Below are 19,139 nucleotides of genomic sequence, written 5' to 3'. Positions count from 1 at the left end.
CATGTGGATAAATGGCGCGTGGATAACTGGCCCCCAACTTTAGCCTGATCTTGCTTGTTCCACTTGTTACTCTATAATGGGGGTGAAATGTTGGGCACTGAATGTTCTGCCCAGAGAACAAGGAATGGGTGTGAGGTAACCAGAGGAGAGGGAGAAAGGAGTCAGGGAGGGACTGAAAGTTCTCTCCATCGATGGACTTCCATAACGTGCCAACAGCTGCAGTGATCACAGGATGCACCTCAGTGTGGATTATTCTCGCGCTACTTTGGCTTGAAATGTAGAACCATTTCCTCTGACCCCCCACTAGGTGGCACTATCCTCTCTCCCTTTGGGATCGGCCGATTGACTGATGCTCATCGTGTGAATGTTTTCAGTAACTTAGTGCTTACCTACTACCTTTGTAGGCTGTCCAGGAACCCTGTCTGCAACACTCTCTATTTCCTGCACTCCGTCCAGAAAGTCCTGTCAAAATAACCCATTGACATGGCATCAATTAGTTGATCAACACTGATCCCTTTGTTTTATAAATGATTCGAAAGAGTTATAGCCTTTCCTCATTCCTCACTGCCTCATTCATAGCATTGGCATCCTGTAGACCCGCACTACAATAATAATAATAATAATAATCCTTGCATTTGATATAGCGCTCCATCACGTCGTTGAGACGTCTCAAAGCGCTTCACAGAATATATAGTAAATTGAATTGACTGTATTTTGTGGGAAAAACGCAGCAGCCAAATGCGCACAGGCAAATGTGTCCCACAGACAGTCGTGGTTTGAGTGACCAAATTCTTTGGAGGGATTATTACGCCCGAAAAGCGATTTGCCAATTGACTAACAGCCGGGTTCCTAATTACTGCTGTAAACAGAGGTGTGTGGAGTAAGGAAACTCGCCCAAGGTTTCTCCCCGCCCGGGAATCGAACCCAGGTCCTCTCGCTTGCGAGGCGAGTGCTCTAACCCCTGAGCTACAGGACTCCACGAGCAGTAAACCCGGCTTCCTGCACTGAAAAACGTCTGCCTTTGGTTATTGTTAGATTGAGGTCACTTCCTGTGCGCTGTAGATGCACCCTATGCGCAGGAAGCACTGCTGATGTCATTTCCTGCTGGCTGCGTATGGACCGCACGCACAGCGCAGAGGAGGTGACGTTGTAGTGAACTGACAACCCGGAAGGCGGCCATTCGTTTGCTTCTGACACAATCGCTGATCCTGAACCTGGTAACTGTGTAATAGCGTCTCCTCTGACGTGAATCCGCCCCACTTTAGAAGACAACCCTTTGACGCAGACTCTGCTGCGAGGAGCTCAGTTACTAATAATCCTTAATCTGACGCAGGGCCAATAATGTCAAAAATGACTTGAAGCTCTTCACAATGCTGCCAAGTGTAGTGACTGGGTACTGGTGATAAACACGCCAGCTATTTTGTGCACAAAGGAAGTCCCACTAACAGCCACAAAGTAAACTGGTTATCTGGTCAGCACATCAGTAAAGCAGACCCACGATGATTGAACGTGAATCTAAGGTGTATCCCTTGGTTTAGTTTATTTGAAATGTGCAAGTGCCACTTGTGTGGTCTGTGTCAGAACTGAGGCAGAAAAACCGAATCCTGACCACTGACTTATGTCCCACCATCGGCGGTCAGGCCTTCAGCTTCTCTGCCTCCACCCTTTGGAACTCCATCCCACAGTACCATCACCATGCCTCGTTCAAGGCTCGTCTTAAGACCCTCCTCTTCTACCTCGCCTTCGGTCACCCTCCTACGCCTACCCTCCCTGCCCTCCACCCCTCCTGATCCGAACCCCCAGCTCGGGTCCAAATCCCTGACTGTCCAGCGCCTTGGGATGTCCTCCCGATATGAAAGGCGCTGTGTAAATGTAATTTGTTGTTGTTATTTACAAGTGCCCGAAGTATTGTATGTCGTACCAGTTCTTCTGAAGGATGATCTTCTGGCTTGTTAAACTGCATCGAGCCCAGCGCGTGGGAGTTGTAGTGAGGTACACAATAAAACTGCCCTGAAAACAGCAAACGGAGCAACATTGGTAGTTCAGTGGGATTCTGAACTCAGAGCAACGAACAGAACAATACTTTTGGCCATAATGAGACAATAGAACAAGAGGACACCGGTTTAGAGTTTACAAAGAGCAATTTCAGGACACACGCCTTGAAGTTTTTCTTTACCCAGAGGGTAATTATGACTGGAACATGGTTCTCGGAAGAATAGTTGAGGTCAGGACTCTCCATATCTCACAATCCCTTTGCCTCCTTCAAGGCACATTTTAAGCCCTTCATCTTCAACCGAGGCTTCGGTCACCCCTACCCCCTGCCCTCCACCTCTCCTAATGCCGTTCCGGGCCTAAATCCTTAACTGTCCAGTTGCTTGGGACATCCTCCCAGTGTGAAAGGCGCTGTACAAATGTAATTTGTTGTTGCTGTTGGATTCATTTAAAAAGCAACTAAATGCTCTGATGGATTTTTTTCCTCTGAACCTCTCTTGAGATCTTATGAATTCTTGACCTCAATACAGGAGGCCTCAGATAGATTCTTATCCAATTCACCCAGCAATGTTCTCAGCATGTAGCACAGACACAATGGGCTGAATGGCCTCATCTTCCACAGTCAATTTAAAACTCTACCCGTTTTGCTACCTGACAAATCCGCCTCCTCAGATAGTGTCGATAACACTGAAACATCTCAAAGTGCTTCACAACAAAATTGTAATAAAGTTTAGTGACTGTGTGCTTGTGGTGAACAGACAATTTGTGCATAGCAATGTCCCACAAACAGCCATGAAGTGAATTACCTAATTATAATAATAATCCTTGCATTTGATATAGCACTTTGTCACGTCATCTCAAAGTGCTTCACAGAATATACTATTAAGTGAATTGACTGTATATTTTGTGGGCGAAATGCGGCAGCCAATTGCACACAGCAGCGTCCCACAAACAGTCGTGGATTGAGTGACCAAGTTTAATTTTTTTAATGTATTTTTCTTAAGAGGTTATTACTCCCGGAAAACTGTTCCGCCAATCGACTAACAACCGGGTTCCTGGTTACTGCTCGGTGAGCAGAGGCGTGTGGAGTAAGGAAACTTGCCCAACTTTTCACCCTGCCTGGGAATCGAACTCAGGTCCTCTCGCTTGCAAGGCAAGTGCTCTAACCACTGAGCTACAGAACTCCACATATTTATCTGTCAAACCGTTGATCAAGACACTGGGAAAAACTCCTTGTCACTATCTCCTGGCGAGATGCAATCTAAGTGGATTGCCCTAGAGCGCTAGAGGAGATCATCGAGTCTGAGTCCCAGGGTTGAAGGGATAAATTGGGGCAAAGCTTTACTTTACATCAAACTTGTGCTGTGCCTGAGCTGGTTATATTCAGTGATGCTGAGATGGGAAAAAAAGGTTTGTTTTAGCACCAGAAGCTCTCATTTATAAAAGGCGAAATACTGCAGACGCTGGAAATCTGAAATAAAAACAGAAGTTGCTGGGAACACTCAGGCAGCATCTCTGGGCAGTTTATAAGGACAAACAGAGAAGGGGGGTTCAGGGGGGCAGAGGAAAAAATTAGATGGCGGGCAGAAGATGATGAGATCATCGAGGTGTTGATGCGGCAGGACTAGCTGCTGCCTGACCTGCTGAGCGTTCCCAGTGACTTCTGTCTTTAGTTCTAGTTAATAAGGTGGCCCTCCTGTCCCACGATCCTTCATTGACCTGACAAGAAGACAGTGATGTTGGCTACTCACCATCTCCGCTGTGGAAGGCATAGCCACCCAGTCGCAGAGTTGCCTTGCACAGGTGGCACTTGAAGCAGCCTCGGTGGAAGAACTTGCCCTCAGCGCTGAACCGCTCCACCACATAGACTCGCTGGTTACAGAAATAACACACCTCACTGCTGCCGGGGGCCGTGATAGAGTCCTACCAACACATGAGAGAACGTCACACACTTCCCTTCCACCTGAACCACATGCCTTCTCACGCTCTATATAGTCTACAGGACAACTTTCTTGATCAGTACATTTCCAGCCCAACGAGGAAGGAAGCAGTGCTAGGTCTAGTTCTGGGGAATGAAGTAGGGCAAGTGGAGCAGGTTTCAGTGAGAGAGCATCTGGGCAATAGTGATCACAACATCATTAGATTCAGAATGCATATGGAAAGGGACAAGGAACCATCTAAGGTGAAGATAACCAACTGGGTAAATTTCAGTGAGTTAAGGGGGGACCTGGCCAAGGTGGACTGGAAAGAAAGATTGGCAGATAAAACAACCAAAGAAGAGTAGGAAGTCTTCAAGGATGAGATAGCTCGGGGACAGAATAAATACATTCCCACAAAAGGGAAAAGTAGGGTGTCCAAACCTCCCTGGATGACGAAGGTAATTGTAACTAGAATGAAGCAGAAAAAGGAGGCGTATGACAAATGTCAAACCCAAGGTATAGAAGACAACCAAATAGAATATAGGAAGTGCAGAAGATAACTGAAAAAGGAAATAAGAGGGGCAAAAAGATTATACCAGAAAAGGTTAGTGGGTAACATTAAAGGGAATTCTAACATATTTTACAAACATATCAAGAAAAAATGGTCAGTCAAAGGTAGGGTGCGGCCAATTAAGGACCAAGCGGATATCTTATTGTGGAGGCAGAGGACATGGCTGATGTACTGAATGAGTACTTTGCATCTGTCTTCACAAAAGAAGTGGATGCACCAAATGCCGCAGTATCGGAGGAGAGGGAAGAGGAAATGCATAGGGTAAGTATAAACAGAGAGGAAGTAATAATAATAATAATACTTTCATTTGATATAGCACTTTTCACGTCGGAGGACATCCTAAAGCGCTTCACAGAACACACTGTAAAGTGAATTGACTGTATATTTGTGGGCGAACGCGGCAGCCAATTGCGCACAGCAATGTCCCACAAACAGTCGTAGATTGAAAATGACCAATTTATTATTGTTTTGGAGGGATTAGGCTCTGTGTGGAGTAAGGAAACTTGCCCAAGGTTTCGCCCTCTGCCTGGAATTGAACTCAGGTCTCTCACTTGCAATGCGAGTGCTCTAACCACTGAGCTACAGGACTCCAAAGTACTGAAAAGGTTGACTGGACAGGGTGCAGCCAAGGTTACTATGGGAGACACAGGTATAAATAGCGGAGGCTTCGGCTACAATTTTTCAATCTTCGTTGGACACAGGAGTGGTGCCCGAGGACTGGAGAGTGGCCAATGTGACGCCCTATACAAAAAGGGACAGAAGGACAAACCTGGGAACTACAGGCCAGTCAGCATAACATCAGTAGTGGGGAAATTCCTGGAGACTATAATCCGGGACAGAATAAATCTTCACTGAGAAGAATATGGGTTAATTAGGGACAGACAACACGGATTTGTTAAAGGCAAATCTTGTCTAACAAATCTAATAGAATTTTTCGATGAGGTAACGCAGAGGGTGGATACAGGGAGTGCAGTTGATGTAGTTTATATGGACTTTCAAAAGGCATTTGACAAAGTGTCACATGAAAGACTTGTAAGAAAGATAGAAGCCCATGGGATAAAAGGGACAGTGGCAGCGGATCCAGAACTGACTGGGAGACAGAGAGCAGAGAGTTGTGGTGAACGGCTGCTTTTCTGACTGGAGGGAAGTGTACAGTGGTGTCCCCCAGGGACCGGTATTAGGACCACTGCTCTTCTTAATATACATAAATGATCTGGACTTGGGTATAGCAAGCTCCATTTCCAAGTCTGCGGACAACACAACGTTAGGGAGGGGGTAAACAGTGAGAAGGATAGGAGCCGACTGCAGGAAGACATAGACAGATGGTAAAATGGGCGACACATGACAGATGAGTTTCAATGTGGAGAAATGTGAGGTAATGCATTTTGGTAGAAAGAATGAGGGGCGGCAATATAGGCGGTAATACAATCTTAAGGGGGTAAAAGAACAGAGAGACCTGGGGGGGCAGGTAAATGAATCCTTGAAGGTGGCAGGACAGGCTGGCAGATAAGGCTGTAAAAAGGGCATATGGGATACTGGGGAGTGGGATTGACATTACATTGCTCTTTTCAAAGAGCTGGCACAGACTCGATGGGCCGAATGGCCTCTTTTTGTGCTGTATGACTCTATGATTCTATAATCATCAGTGCGACTGGAACTGTTAAAAAGATTATTCAGAAATGGCTTTACAAAATATCACCCTTCTGCAAAACGTAGCCATTTTAGGAAGCTCAAAAATACTGAGAAATGTAACGTCCGTTCATCTGTAATAACATAATAATAATAATCCTGGCATTTTTTGTAGCGCCTTATCATGGGGAGACATTGCTAAGCACCTGACAGGATACACTGTGAAGGCAAACACTCCAGCCATGTTCCTCACAGCAATGTCCCACATACAGCCATGAAGTGAAATCACAGTCAAACGTAGTGACTGCACATTTGTGGGCAGCAAGTTGGCACAAACAGCCTTTGTGAAGGTCAGGGTGGTCCAACCGGCGGGCTGTATCCACCCCTCCCAGCCCCTCCTCCATTTCCCCTGGCCCACCCGCTCCCTCCATAACCCAACAGTGTTATGTTTCTGGAAGGGAAACCCAAAAATATTGCTTGTGCGGTCCACAGACATTTCTCAAACAGGGCATCCAAAAGGCTGGACCCCCTGCCCTATGTGAAGCACTATGTACATTCAAGTTGTTGTTGTTGTGTACAGACCTGGGTGGCACTGACCTGGGTGTTGTGGGCAGAGCCCTGGTTGATGTTGGAAGCGTCTGGCCCATCCTCGCACGTCAGTGACCGAAAGTCACCTCGGCCACCGGCAGAAGAGCCTGTCTCTGTCCCAGCAACTGGCTACACGTACACACACAACAGTTCAGATCACACATCGTGCTGGGGCTCGTCTGGGTTAGAGCTCAGTGTAGGCATCCCCACTACTCTGTCTCTCACCCGCCCCACAACCCTCAAAAGGACAAGGGACCCAGAGCACGCAATGAGTAAAATGAGTAAAATAATAATAATAAATAGTCCTTGCATTTGATATAGCGCCTTATCACGTTGTTGCAACGTCTCAAAACGCTTCACAGGATATACTGTAAAGCACAGGGATTGTGAGCGAAATGCGTCAGCCAGTTGCACACAGCAGCGTCCCATAAACAGTCATGGAGTTAATGACCAAATTTATATAGGGGATTGTTGGCCAGGACACTGGCACAGAGAAACTCCCTTCTCTCTTCCAACAGAGCAGACTTTACACTGCAGCATAGCCGAGGTTCAGACCTGGAATAAAACTAACGATTGACTTACATTGGAATCATTGTTCTGCTGCTTCATCTCCTCTTCAGCCTTGTTCTCTTGATTGGCCTGAAATGCAGTCAACAACGTCAGGAATCGCAGCTCTCTCTCTCTTGTGTTGCCTGAGCTCAGTGTGTGTTCCAGCACTTGCACAGGGGCTCACATCCCCTCCAAATGATGGAATGGCAATGTCCTCTGTGTGCATATCTCTTCCCACCCTTTCTTCTCTCACTGTGTGTGGGTCTCTCTGACTTTGTGTTTGGATGTGCGTCTGTCTGACTTAATGTGTGTGACTCTCTGACATTGTGTGTTTCTAAGTGTATCTGTGTCTCTCTCTTTTTATGTATGTATGTGTGTGTGTGTGTGTGTGTGTGTCTCTTTGTGTATGTGATTTCATTACCTTGTGAAGAGCGGTGCGTTGGATGAGGCTCTGGAGGGTGTCTAGAGCCTAGGGATGGGTCAGTGCCATGAGGTGAGGAGTAAATAAGAATTGTTTACCTGTGAGGTGTGCCTGCTGGCTGTGGTTTTGCGGAGATTGCTGAGGAACAAGAGGGCAGATTTGGCAGATAAAATGGTTATCGACTTTTTGCTGACAGTCTGGTGCTCTGGAGAGAAAAGAATATTACAGACACCTTAGAACAGTCCATTATGAAATACAATTAAATTTATGTTGTGCCTTTCATGTAACAAGGACATCTCAAAAGTGCTTGACACTGCTAGTTTGACACCCAAGCTGGGAATGGGAGGGGACAGTTGACCAAAAGCGCAATTTACCCACGGGATGGTTGGTCAGGTAATCCAGAAATAATCATTACTTTTTTTTTTTTTGAACAGTGCGATCTTTAATTCCTCCCGAACAGGCAGAAGTGACTTTAAACCACAAAGTCAAACTAAATGCTCAGAGACACTGCTCGTGTGAGGGCTGCTCTATGAATGCCGGTTATATACATATATATATATATATATATATGAATTGTATTATATTATATATTTAAATATTATAAAATTGTCAAGCGACGGCCAGGATGGCGGAAGGCGAACTGGATGGACCTTCGACTTCTTGCGCCACCAAATGCTTATGCTCATAAGTTATTGTTGTTTAAGGTCTAATCAAAAGGATCACATCACCAATCACGCAGCCCCACCGATCCCCTGCCCAGTAATAATAGCCCTCGCATTTGATACAGCGCCTTAACACACCATCGAGATGTCTCAAAGCGCTTCACAGAATATGCTGTAAAGTGTAGTGACTGTGTGTTCTGTCAGCCTGGAATGTGGGTTCAAAGCTCAAACCCAGAGTCAAGAACACTGAGCCAGTGAGCCAGGCTGCACCTGATCCCGGGACATGTGTGGAGATAAATCACTGACACCCAGCACTGTACTAAGTGCAGTTGAAGCCTTTACCTGGGGATGAATCCTTGAAGATGTCTTTCAACTGGGTCAGGTACATGACCATGCTGAGTTTATCAGGGCTGGTGGCTGTGGCCATCTCGGTGCCTGTCATTATGGGAGGGATCCCAAATTCCCTCTCCGCGATGTCAAAAGCCAGCTGGTTATTCTCTGCCACGTTGGTTTCTTTAAGACTCTCAAAATCACTGGTGAGACGACAAAGAGTACAGGCGCTGATTAAGGAGAGTCCCTCACATTTAAATGTCAACACTTCACCATCACCACATTTCAAGTTCTATTTTTGCTCTCCTTCATTTAAAATGATTATATGATCATTATTATTATTAGAAAAGTGAAAGTGGGTGCAGTGCTGATGTCTGCCACTAGATGCCAGTAGCAGGATTTAATAATAATAATCATTTGCTATTGCGCTTTATCACATCATTGAGATGTCTCAAAGCGCTTCACAGAATATACTGTAAAGTGAATTTACAGTATTTTGTGGGATTATTACCCACCCAGAAAGCAATCCGCCAATCGACTAACAACTGGGTTGCTACTCACTGCTGGTAAACAGTGGGGTGTGGATTTAGGAACCGTTCCTACGGTTTCACCGCTGCCCCGGGAATTGAACCCGGGTCCTTTCACTTACAAGACAAGCGCGCTAACACTACACTGCAGGACTCCACGGTATATACTGTGAATATCCTGTAAAGCGCTTGGGGACGTCTCAATGACGTGATAAGGTGCTGTATCAAATGCAAGGAACATAAGAACATAAGAATTAGGAGCAGGACATTCGGCCCCTCGAGCTGCCCCGCCATTCAATAAGATCATGGCTGATCTATTCTAACTTCCCCTACCTGCCTTATCCTTTATCCACAAGAAATCTATCAATCTCAGTCTTGAATATGTTCAAGGACTGAGCATCTACAGCCCTTTGGGGTAGAGAATTCCATAAATTCACTATCCTCTGAGTGAAGAAGTTTTTCAACTCAGTGCGTGTCTGTACAGATCAAACTCAGTACCACTAATTTTAAGACTGGATTATTATTAATATCTCAGGATTCAGCTCAAGAGAGAGAAGCAAAGCACTGTGTTAGTTAACGAAAAGAGCAGCCTGCATTCTGCAACATTCCTTTGCCCTGGAGCACTCGCTTGCTGGCTGGAACTCACATCAAGTTGGGTCGAAACTTGTGCAGGAGAGCGCACAGAGCCAGCCCATTGCGCCAGGACGTAGTGAGGTCCACCACCTTGACATTCCCGTAGCCCTCGATCTGCTCCTTACACCAGCTCAGCAACTGCTCCACGTCCCCCAGCGTGTCTGTACAGATCAAACATCAGACCCAGTCAAGTTAGTCACCACTAATATCCACCTTGCGAGGGATCACACCTGCAGATGTCTAATGAACTAATAATAGTCCTTGATATAATAATATCTAATAATTATGCTTTGATATAATAATAATCACTAGTAATAATTTGATATAATAATCATCATGTGATACCTTCTCATGTTGTTGAGACGTCTCAAAGCGCTTCGCAGAATATGCTGTAAAGCGAATTGACTTGAATATTTTGTGGGCCAAACACGGCAGCCAATTGCGCACAGCAAACAGTCCCACAAACAGTCGTGGATTGAGTGATTAAATTATTATTTTTTCTGAAGGGATTATTACCCCCAGAAAAGCGATCTGCCAATCAACTAACAACCTACTTACTGCTCGGTAAGCAGAGGCGCGTGGGGTTAGGAAACTCACCTAAGGTTTCGCCCTGCCCGGGAATTGAACCCGGACCTCTCGCTTGCGAGGTGATCGCTCTAACTAATACGCTACAGATCTGTTACTGCCTCAGGCTGTTCCGCTGCTCAGTGGCTTACCATTGCGGTGAATATCCTCGCTGCTCAGGGAGATCCTTTCCATCTTTGCAGTGTCCCCCACATCATACAAGTGTTTCACCTTAATCAGGAGAGAGAGAGAGAGAGATGTTCCACATCAGTGACAAACCAACAACAACAACTTGCATTTACATAGTGCCCCTCATTCGGGACAGCATCTCAGAGCTCTTAACAGTGGTTGACATTGAAGAAACGTTTAAGAAACAGCTTGATCCTGTGATGAGAGGATGGGAAGGTGGGTATTCTAGAAGGACGAAATTAGATGGGCCGAAGGGACTTCTTCATCCAAAGCTCTCTTGTAATCGTCTGATTTTCCAACCTTCTCCATTGGCTGCCCTGTTATTTCTATTATGTTTTGCCCACAAACTACACAGTCAATTCACTTTACAGTATATCCTGTGAACCACTTTGAGACATCTCGAAGACCCAATAAGGCGTGATTATTATTATTATTACACTAATAAGCAACTATTGCCAGTCACATCATACCATTTGCTGTTTAATCAGTCAACCTGATCAGACCCTCCCCTGGACCATTACTAACCTGATTAGCTTTGAAGAAGTTGAGGTTGAGGTTGGGGTATCGAGTGAAGGGATCAATGCTGTACAGAGTGACTTTCTTGTGTGTGTTTTCAGGTTTGGTCTGAGACAGCAGCTGATAGATGCTCTCCCTGAGGCAAGAAAATCATCATAATCAAAGATAATAATAAATAAAACAAATAATATTGATAATTGCCTATAACATCAAAAAATACCAAAGAGCTCCATAGTGTATTGTCTGTTAAATGTGGTGACTATTTTGTTAAAACAGAAGAATGGGACAATGTGACAACGTTGACTAATTTAGAACACACCATTTCAGGTTTCCCTTGACTGCTTTGGTAAATAAGGGGTGGGTTTGGGTAGATGTCAGTGATGGAACCGGCAAACACCATCTCATCGATATAGATATATATATATATATATATACACACCATCGGGAGACATAGACTTAAGATCATTGGCAAAAGAACCAGAGGGCAGATGAGGAGAATCTTTTCTACACAGAGAGTAGTTATGGTCTGAAATGCACTGCCTGAAAGGGTGATGGAAACAGATTCAAAAGCAACTTTTAAAGGCAATTGGATAGGTAATTGAAAAGGATTAAAAATTTGCAAGGATATGGGGGAAAGAGCAGGGGACTGATTGGGCAGCTCTTCCAAAGAGCCTTCACAGGCACCCGAATGGCCTCCTTCTGTGCTGCAATATTCTATGATTCCATATCAATTCTAGGCCCACACTCCTGAGACTGAGATATACATATTGGTGCCTTTGGCTTTTCTTCATTTTCTTCTCTTTCTTCTCCTCTCTCCTTCTCCCCCATCTTTTCCTTTTCCTTTTCCCCACTCTACTTTCCTCTCCCAACTCTCGTCTCCCCACTCTCCTCCTGGAATCAGGTGTGACTGTGCGGAGGCCTCAGTGAGAGGGTTGGTGTGTGCCTCACACCCTCCAGCCTGACCCATTCGTCCGTGTTTCTCTCTCACTCACCTCTCAGCAAGCAGCTCCAGTGGGGCTGTCCCCATCCCCCAGCCCCGCACCAGCCAGGCCGCGTCCAGCGCTGCCAGGAATCCACGCGCTATCCCGGTCCCCAGCGGCCAGAACGGCTGTGGATTAAAGGAGAGTTGTGAAAGCAGCGGCCGTTCAGTCAGAGTTTTGACTGTGCGGTGAGAGTCTGTGACTGTGCGGTGAGATCTGCGACTGTGCGGTGAGAGGCTATGACTGTGTCAGCGCCTTGGGATGTCCTTTCCGACATGAAAGGCGCTTTATAAGTATAATTTCTCTGAGTTATTGTTGTTGTTTTGCCTTCAAAGCCCTCCACGGCCTTGCTCTTTCCTAGCTCTGTGACCTGCTGACCTCATATCAACCCGGCCGCTCCCTCCGCTCAACAGGCTCTGGCCTGCTGCACGTCCCCCGCCCGGCCTGGCCCACCCCACCATTGGCAGGCAGGCCTTCAGCCTCTATACCCCCACCCTCTGGAACTCCATCTCACAGTCCCTCGGCTCATTCCCTCCCTCACCTCGCCTCCTTCGAGGCACATCTCAAGACCCCACTCTTCGACCCTGCCTTCGGTCACCCTCCTCTCCCTACCCCCCTTGTCCTCCATCCTCCCTGATCCCCAACCCCCTGCTCGGGTCCAAATCCCTGACTGTCCAGCACCTTGGGGCGTCCTCCTGACGTGAAAGGTGCTGTGTAAATGTAATTTGTTGTTGTTGTGCTGGAATACAGCCTGTGGCTTTCTCATCCGGGGGGGAGGGAGGGAGGGGCGGGGAGAGGGGGCGGGAGCGAAGGGGGAAGCCGAGATCTATCCTGTCCTCACTGAACATTCCCACGCAAGTGACCGGTAGCGGGAACACTGGCTATGAGCTTCGGCTGTGAGCTAAACAGGAGGTTTACTATTGAGGAGAGCGTTTGTCTCTCTGGTCCTGTTCCCACGGAAAAAGATTAGGGGCAATTTTTCATTTTTGCACTTCGTAAAATGGCTTTACAGCTCAACCCAGAACAGCCAAGGAGGCTGGAGTCTGTATTTTTACCCTGTGTATTTTGACTGTCAAAATTTACTGAGTTTGAGTAACTTTGTGGCTGCGTCTGGTAGGACATAGTGACTCAGAGACACGAGAGTGCCTTCAGCCATCCAGCCTTCTCCAGCCCCCTCCACGTGCCAACACGTGTCTTCAGCTTCCCCAATTCCAACACCCCCGAATTCTGCTTTTCAAGGATGTATAATAATAATAACAATAATAATCCTTGTAACTGATACAGCACATGTAAGGTCAGAACATCTCCATCTGCTTCACTGGAAATTGCTGTCAAGTGTAGTGACTATGTTAGTGGGAGATATGTGTGTATGACTGTGTATTTGTAGGTGAACGTTGCAGCCAATTTGCAAAGGGCTGTATCCCACAATTAGCCATGAAGTCAACGAGTGTGTGACCCGGGTGACTGTTGGCAAGGACATTGGGAAAAATCTTTCCTTTTTCAAATACTGTAAACAGAATCTCTAACATTCAACATTAACGTTGCTACAAACTGAACGTGATCTGTCTTGAATCACTGAATCGCTTTCTCATCTGCGAATATTATCGAGTGGTTTGAGGCATTAGAAGCCACGTCAAATGCAAGGACGTTACTTTGATTTCAAACCAAATGTAGAACTTGGAACAGCCGATGAGCAATGGAATAGGGCAGATTCTTCAACCCATTGGGTTGGAAACACACCGAGCCAACACCGACATTCTTACCTCCACTAGGCAGTCCCCCACAAGTGCAACCAGCAACCTGTGTCCATGGCGCTCTCTCACCAGGGCTGCGTTCTCTGAGCGGTACATGCAGGTGAAGTCAAACATGGCCACGTCTGGGTCCCCACGGTGGTTCAGGGCAAACTCCAGATCTGGCAGCTGGTGATTGGTGCAGAAATCGGCGGCCTGGTGAGCATAGCGCAGGAGAGATTTCTTGTCCATGTTGTGTGTGTTGAGGAGAGCATTTGTCTCTCTCTGATCCTGTTTCCGCGGAAAAAAATTAGGAGCAATTTTTCATTTCTGCACTTCGTAAAATGGCTTCATCAGCTCTGGCTGAATACACCAGGAGATCCCAACAGAGCTAATAATAATAATAATCTTTGCATTTGCTTTATATAGCGCCTTCTCACGTTGAAAGAACGTCTCAAATGGCTTCACTGGATTTGCTATGAAATGGAGTGACTGGGTATTTGTAGGCAAACACAGCAGCCCAGTTGCGCACAAACAGCAATGAAACAAATGACCAATTTTATTTGGGGGGATTGTTGGCCAGGACACTGGGAGAGAGACAGAAATCCAGTGCTCCATTGGCGCAGCAGCTTAGACTATGTGAGTTCAAGGCCTGACGTGGGATTTGAACCCACAAGCTTTTGAAATAGGGGCAAGAGTTCTACCCTTGCTCCAGGCTGACGCACAGCTAACCAAGAGATCCTAACATATTTCTGCGCTTCAGCAAAGGCTGATGTATTTGGCTGCACAGCGCTGTGCTAACTGTCCTCTACACACGCGTGTATAAGGGGAGACGGTGATCTACCTGGCGGATGACCCCATATTTTAAGAGACTTTGCTTTTTCGCCGTCATAACAAAATAGTGGGTGTCGTCCTTGTAGTAAACGATGTTCTCTAAATCGATGCCTGAAGAAACAAGAACAAAGTAAAATCCATCAGTGAAGCCATTCGGACTGGCATTGCGACATTTCTAAGGGGATTCATTACGTGCGGCCTAAGATGGGCAAATGAGAACTCCAAATGGGAATAGGAAGTCGTGCCAACCTGGGCAGGCCGAAACCATGGGTAAGTTTCCTTATTACACACGCTTCAGTTTACATAGTAGCAATTAGGAACCTGGTTGGCAGTCAATTGACGGATCGCTTTACAGGGATAAGAATCCCTATAAACAAACAAACAAACAAAGTAGTCACTCAATCCACGACTGTTTGTGGGACGCTGCTGTGCACAATTGACTGCCGCATTTCGCCCCAAAATATAGTCAATCCAATTTACAATATATTCTGTGAAGCGCTTTGAGATGTCTCATCAACATATCAAATGCAAGGGTTATTATTATTATTATTATTAACTCGTTAATGGTATTAACACCATTCTAATGTGATCAATCAAGTGTAGGGCCTCTGGTATGGAGTTCCAGAGAGCGGGGCAGAATGGCTGAAATCTCACTCACCAATAGTGGGTGATGGGATGAGGGATGTGAAGCAGGCCAGTGTGCGTTGAGCGGAGTGAGCAAGCAGGGTAGATGGGTCGCATGAGATCACAGAAGGAAGGTAAGGCATGGCATTTAAAAGGAGGAGAATTTTGAATTTGATCCAAGGAGGATTCGAGTTGGGTGTTGGGTAATGAATTGGCAAAGTCAACTGGAATTGCTGATGATCTGTGTGGGATGATCTGACCTGTTTCATTGTGGAGCTGCTGAAAGAATTTCTGGTTGTACAGAGACGCTACTCCGCTGATCTCTTCAACCTTGGCTTCTGCGGAGCTGTGCCGATTCACAAAGTTAGCGGTGATCCCGATAGCCAGCTTCCCCCTCATTTCCTTTTTCTTGAACCCTGAAAGTTTCAAGGCAAAAATTATATTTACAACAATAACAACAATGAACCTTGCATTTGCCTTTCATGTTGTTTTTCAGACTTGTCAAAGTGTTTGACTGTAAAGTGAGGCGTAGTGACTTTAATTTTTAGCTGAACGAGATAGTTAATTTGCGCAATGTAAATTCCCACACAAACGCCCATCATGTGAGTGATCAGTTTTATTTGTGGGAGTGTTCGCCAAGACTTTCCGTTCCCTTTTCAAATAGTGCCATGGGAACTTGACCGCGTTTTGTGCCAATTGCGCACAGCAGTGTCCCACAAACAGTCGTGGATTGAGTGACCATATTATTATTTTTTGATGGATTTATTTACATATATAAATAAATGAAAATTGTACATATATAACTTTTTATATGTGTTAAATCAGTTGAGATGAAGGGTTTAGCCCATGTTCCACATGTTATTTTTTACCGTTTGGGATAAAATTAGATCCACCGGCAGAAACCAAGACATCAAACTCAAACTCAGTCACTGGGTGATTGGCTGGCAGGAGTTCAGCTTTCCATCCAGTCTCTGTGAAGCAAAGGGCCAGGGATTAGAGTGATTTATATAAAAGAAAGGCTGGTCTTGTATACAGTTGCTAATAATACAGTAGGGATGTAGAATACATTACATTAGAATATGCAGCCCATAAACAGGCCATTCGGCCCAAATGGTCTATGCAGGTGTTTATGCTCCACATGAGTCTCCTCCTGCCCTTCTTCAACTAAGCCTTCAAGCATAACCTTCTATTCCTTTCTCCATCATGTACCTTTCCCTTAAATACATCTATGCTATTTCCCCTGGTTTTGGTCTCCCCCACAAGTGGAAACATCTTCCCTATGACGACCCTATCAAAATCTTTCATCATTTTAAAGACCTCAATCAGGTCACCCCTTACGCTCCTCTTTTCAAGAGAAGAGTCTAAGCATGTTCAGCCTTTCCTGATAGGTATAACCTCTCAGTTCTGGGATCATCCTTGTGATTTAGAGAGGGATAAGTGATACAATGCACACACTCAGAACCTGAGTCAGAGACTCTTTAGTAATAATAATAATCCTTGCATTTGATATAGGGTCTTGTCACATAAAGCGCTTCACAGAATATACTGTAAAGTGAATTGACTGTGTATATTGTGGGCGAAACGCGGTAGCCAGTTGCACATAGTAGTGTCCCACAAACATTATTATTACTCCCGGAAAGTGACCTGCTAATTGACTAACAACCAGGTTCCTACTTACTGCTGGTAAACAGAGGGTGTGAAGTAAGGAAACTGAAGTTACATCCTGCTTGGGAATCGAATCCCAGATCCTCTGGCTTGCGAGGCAAGCTAACCACCAGTCAACTAGCCTGGCTGGCTGATCAATTGGGGCTTGGACAGGTAGCAATGCCACTGGGAATAGCTTCAGAGAACCCACCAATGGCCTGACGGTTAGGGTGGTCCTAATTGGACAAGCAACGGGAAGCTCACCAGAGCTGGTGGTTGTAATCTATTTGGCTTTAGCTGCTTCAATTCTGGAAGAACTCCAATTGGCACAATCCCAAATTCTTTCAGTTATCGGCTCACCCAATCAGTAGAAATAATTTCCCCATAAACAGAGACACATATCGACAGACACAGCACATAAACAACCTCTCATCATTTCAGAAACCTCTGTCAAGGCTCCTTCTCTGCTCTTCACTTACTTTTCTCCTGGTTCTTCGGAGGTTCAATGAGTCCCTTGAATTCCACGTTGACATGGATTTCGATCCCCAGGATCAGGGCCACCTTCAGGAGCATCAGCTGTAGCTGCCGGATGCCTACAGGTCACACAAGGAATGACGAGATTACTAGGTCCTTATTATCATCTTCCAGAATAAAGACTCCCTGTATTTAATAGAATCCTAGAATCTTACAGCACAGAAGGAGGCCATTCAGCCAATCGTGCTTGCGCCAGCTCTTTGAAAGAGCTACCAGCTAGTCCCATCCCCCCACTTACCCCATAGCCTTGCAAACGTTCCCTATTGAAACTGCTTCCACCAACCTTTCATATAGAGCATTGCAGACCATAACAACTCTATAGGTAAAAAGATTCTCCTCGTCTCCCCTCTAGTTCTTTGCTAATTATCTTAAACTTGTCTCCTCTGGTTACCGACCCACCCACCAGAGAAAACAGTTTCTCCCAATCTACGCTATCAAAACCCCTCATAATTTTGAACACCTCTATTATACTTTCAAATGCCAATAAGATCTGAATATCTCAAAGCTGTCGTGCAGAGTGACTGTATATTTTTGTAGGCAAACACAGCCAGCAAATTTGCGCAGAGCAAGCTCTCCCAACAGCTAATCTATCTGGATGATTGTTGGCCAAAACACCAGGAGAAACTCCCATCTCTTTTCCAATAGTGCCACAGGATCTTTAACATCCATCTAAACAGGCCGATGAGACCTTGGTTTATTGTTGGAGGACAGCATTACGCTGGAGTTTCAACGCAAACTGAGCTCCATCTCCCAATGTGTGGTCTGACCCCACAATCCAGTCAAGCATGTTACCAACTGAACCAAGGTGATAGCTGTCTAGCAAAGCTTTGGACTATCCATACAGCAGAAGGCAAGTCTGTACCCAAGGCTTTGGGTTGTTGACCTCAACACTCAGCATCCCGAGTGCTTGAAGCTCAGTAATCTGCCATCCTCTTATCCCTCCTCTCCCCGCCCTCCACCCCTCCTGATCCCAACCACCAGCTCAGGTGCGGATCTCTGACTGTCCAGCGCTTGAGAAGTCCTCATGACACTAACCCACACCAACACTCACAGAGACAAACACACACAGTACATTACACCAATACACAGAGGCAGAAACAAACAAACTTCATAGTGATATATAAATACAGACACACAAACAGAGACCCACATAGACAGAGACACATAGACACACATAGACATAGACACATAGACAGAGACACATATGGACAGAGACACACATAGACAAAGACCACATAGACAGAGTGACACATAGACAGAGACACACATAGACCGGGACCCACACAGACAGAGACACCAACAGATGCAACACATACACAAACACTCAGATATACACAGACACACATATAGACACATGCACACTTGCTCCTCGGGCACTTACTGATGTGATCGAGACAGCCAGAGCAGAATTTCCCATAGAATTTCTTGGCACCGAGAGTTTTCAGGTCGTGGATGGTGAACGGCCAGAGGTGAAGGACATTATTGCGAGAGAAAGTGTCCCTCTTCTCTATGAGGATGACTTTAGCCCCGAGGAAGGCAAGTTCGATGGCAGTTCGGAGACCACAAGGTCCAGCACCCAGAACCAAACACTGGAACAAGAGGAAGAACATCAGCGACTAAACACCTTGTGGTTTCTGCAGATTTGTTTAAGAAAACATTTCAGGCCTGAGACAGCCAGGCCGTTCACATCACAAGCAGGGATC

General features: G+C 45.8%; 1 protein-coding gene across 1 annotated transcript in view; it reads right to left on the bottom strand.

Annotated features, from left to right (window-relative positions):
- The window catches only part of LOC103189720 (F-actin-monooxygenase MICAL2), a 37,419-nt gene that overhangs the window by 11,850 nt on the left and 6,430 nt on the right, over positions 1 to 19,139 (bottom strand). The window contains exons 3-19 of the mRNA XM_007910219.2: positions 18,818 to 19,025; positions 17,382 to 17,495; positions 16,128 to 16,229; positions 15,519 to 15,674; positions 14,645 to 14,745; positions 13,834 to 14,091; positions 12,083 to 12,198; positions 11,100 to 11,226; positions 10,538 to 10,616; positions 9,835 to 9,982; positions 8,674 to 8,864; positions 7,768 to 7,874; positions 7,282 to 7,338; positions 6,709 to 6,828; positions 3,744 to 3,915; positions 1,922 to 2,010; positions 390 to 462 (exon numbers count right to left, since the gene is read on the bottom strand). Of these exons, the coding sequence (XP_007908410.2) occupies positions 390 to 462; positions 1,922 to 2,010; positions 3,744 to 3,915; positions 6,709 to 6,828; positions 7,282 to 7,338; positions 7,768 to 7,874; positions 8,674 to 8,864; positions 9,835 to 9,982; positions 10,538 to 10,616; positions 11,100 to 11,226; positions 12,083 to 12,198; positions 13,834 to 14,091; positions 14,645 to 14,745; positions 15,519 to 15,674; positions 16,128 to 16,229; positions 17,382 to 17,495; positions 18,818 to 19,025 (2,218 nt within the window). The remainder of the gene's footprint in view (positions 1 to 389; positions 463 to 1,921; positions 2,011 to 3,743; positions 3,916 to 6,708; positions 6,829 to 7,281; positions 7,339 to 7,767; positions 7,875 to 8,673; positions 8,865 to 9,834; positions 9,983 to 10,537; positions 10,617 to 11,099; positions 11,227 to 12,082; positions 12,199 to 13,833; positions 14,092 to 14,644; positions 14,746 to 15,518; positions 15,675 to 16,127; positions 16,230 to 17,381; positions 17,496 to 18,817; positions 19,026 to 19,139) is intronic.

The sequence above is a fragment of the Callorhinchus milii genome, unplaced genomic scaffold, assembly GCF_018977255.1.
Source record: "Callorhinchus milii isolate IMCB2004 unplaced genomic scaffold, IMCB_Cmil_1.0 Scaffold19, whole genome shotgun sequence".
In the NCBI taxonomy this organism is placed as follows: domain Eukaryota; kingdom Metazoa; phylum Chordata; class Chondrichthyes; order Chimaeriformes; family Callorhinchidae; genus Callorhinchus; species Callorhinchus milii.
Note: the sequence above shows the minus strand (reverse complement) of the source record. Positions and strands in the feature narration are given on the sequence as shown.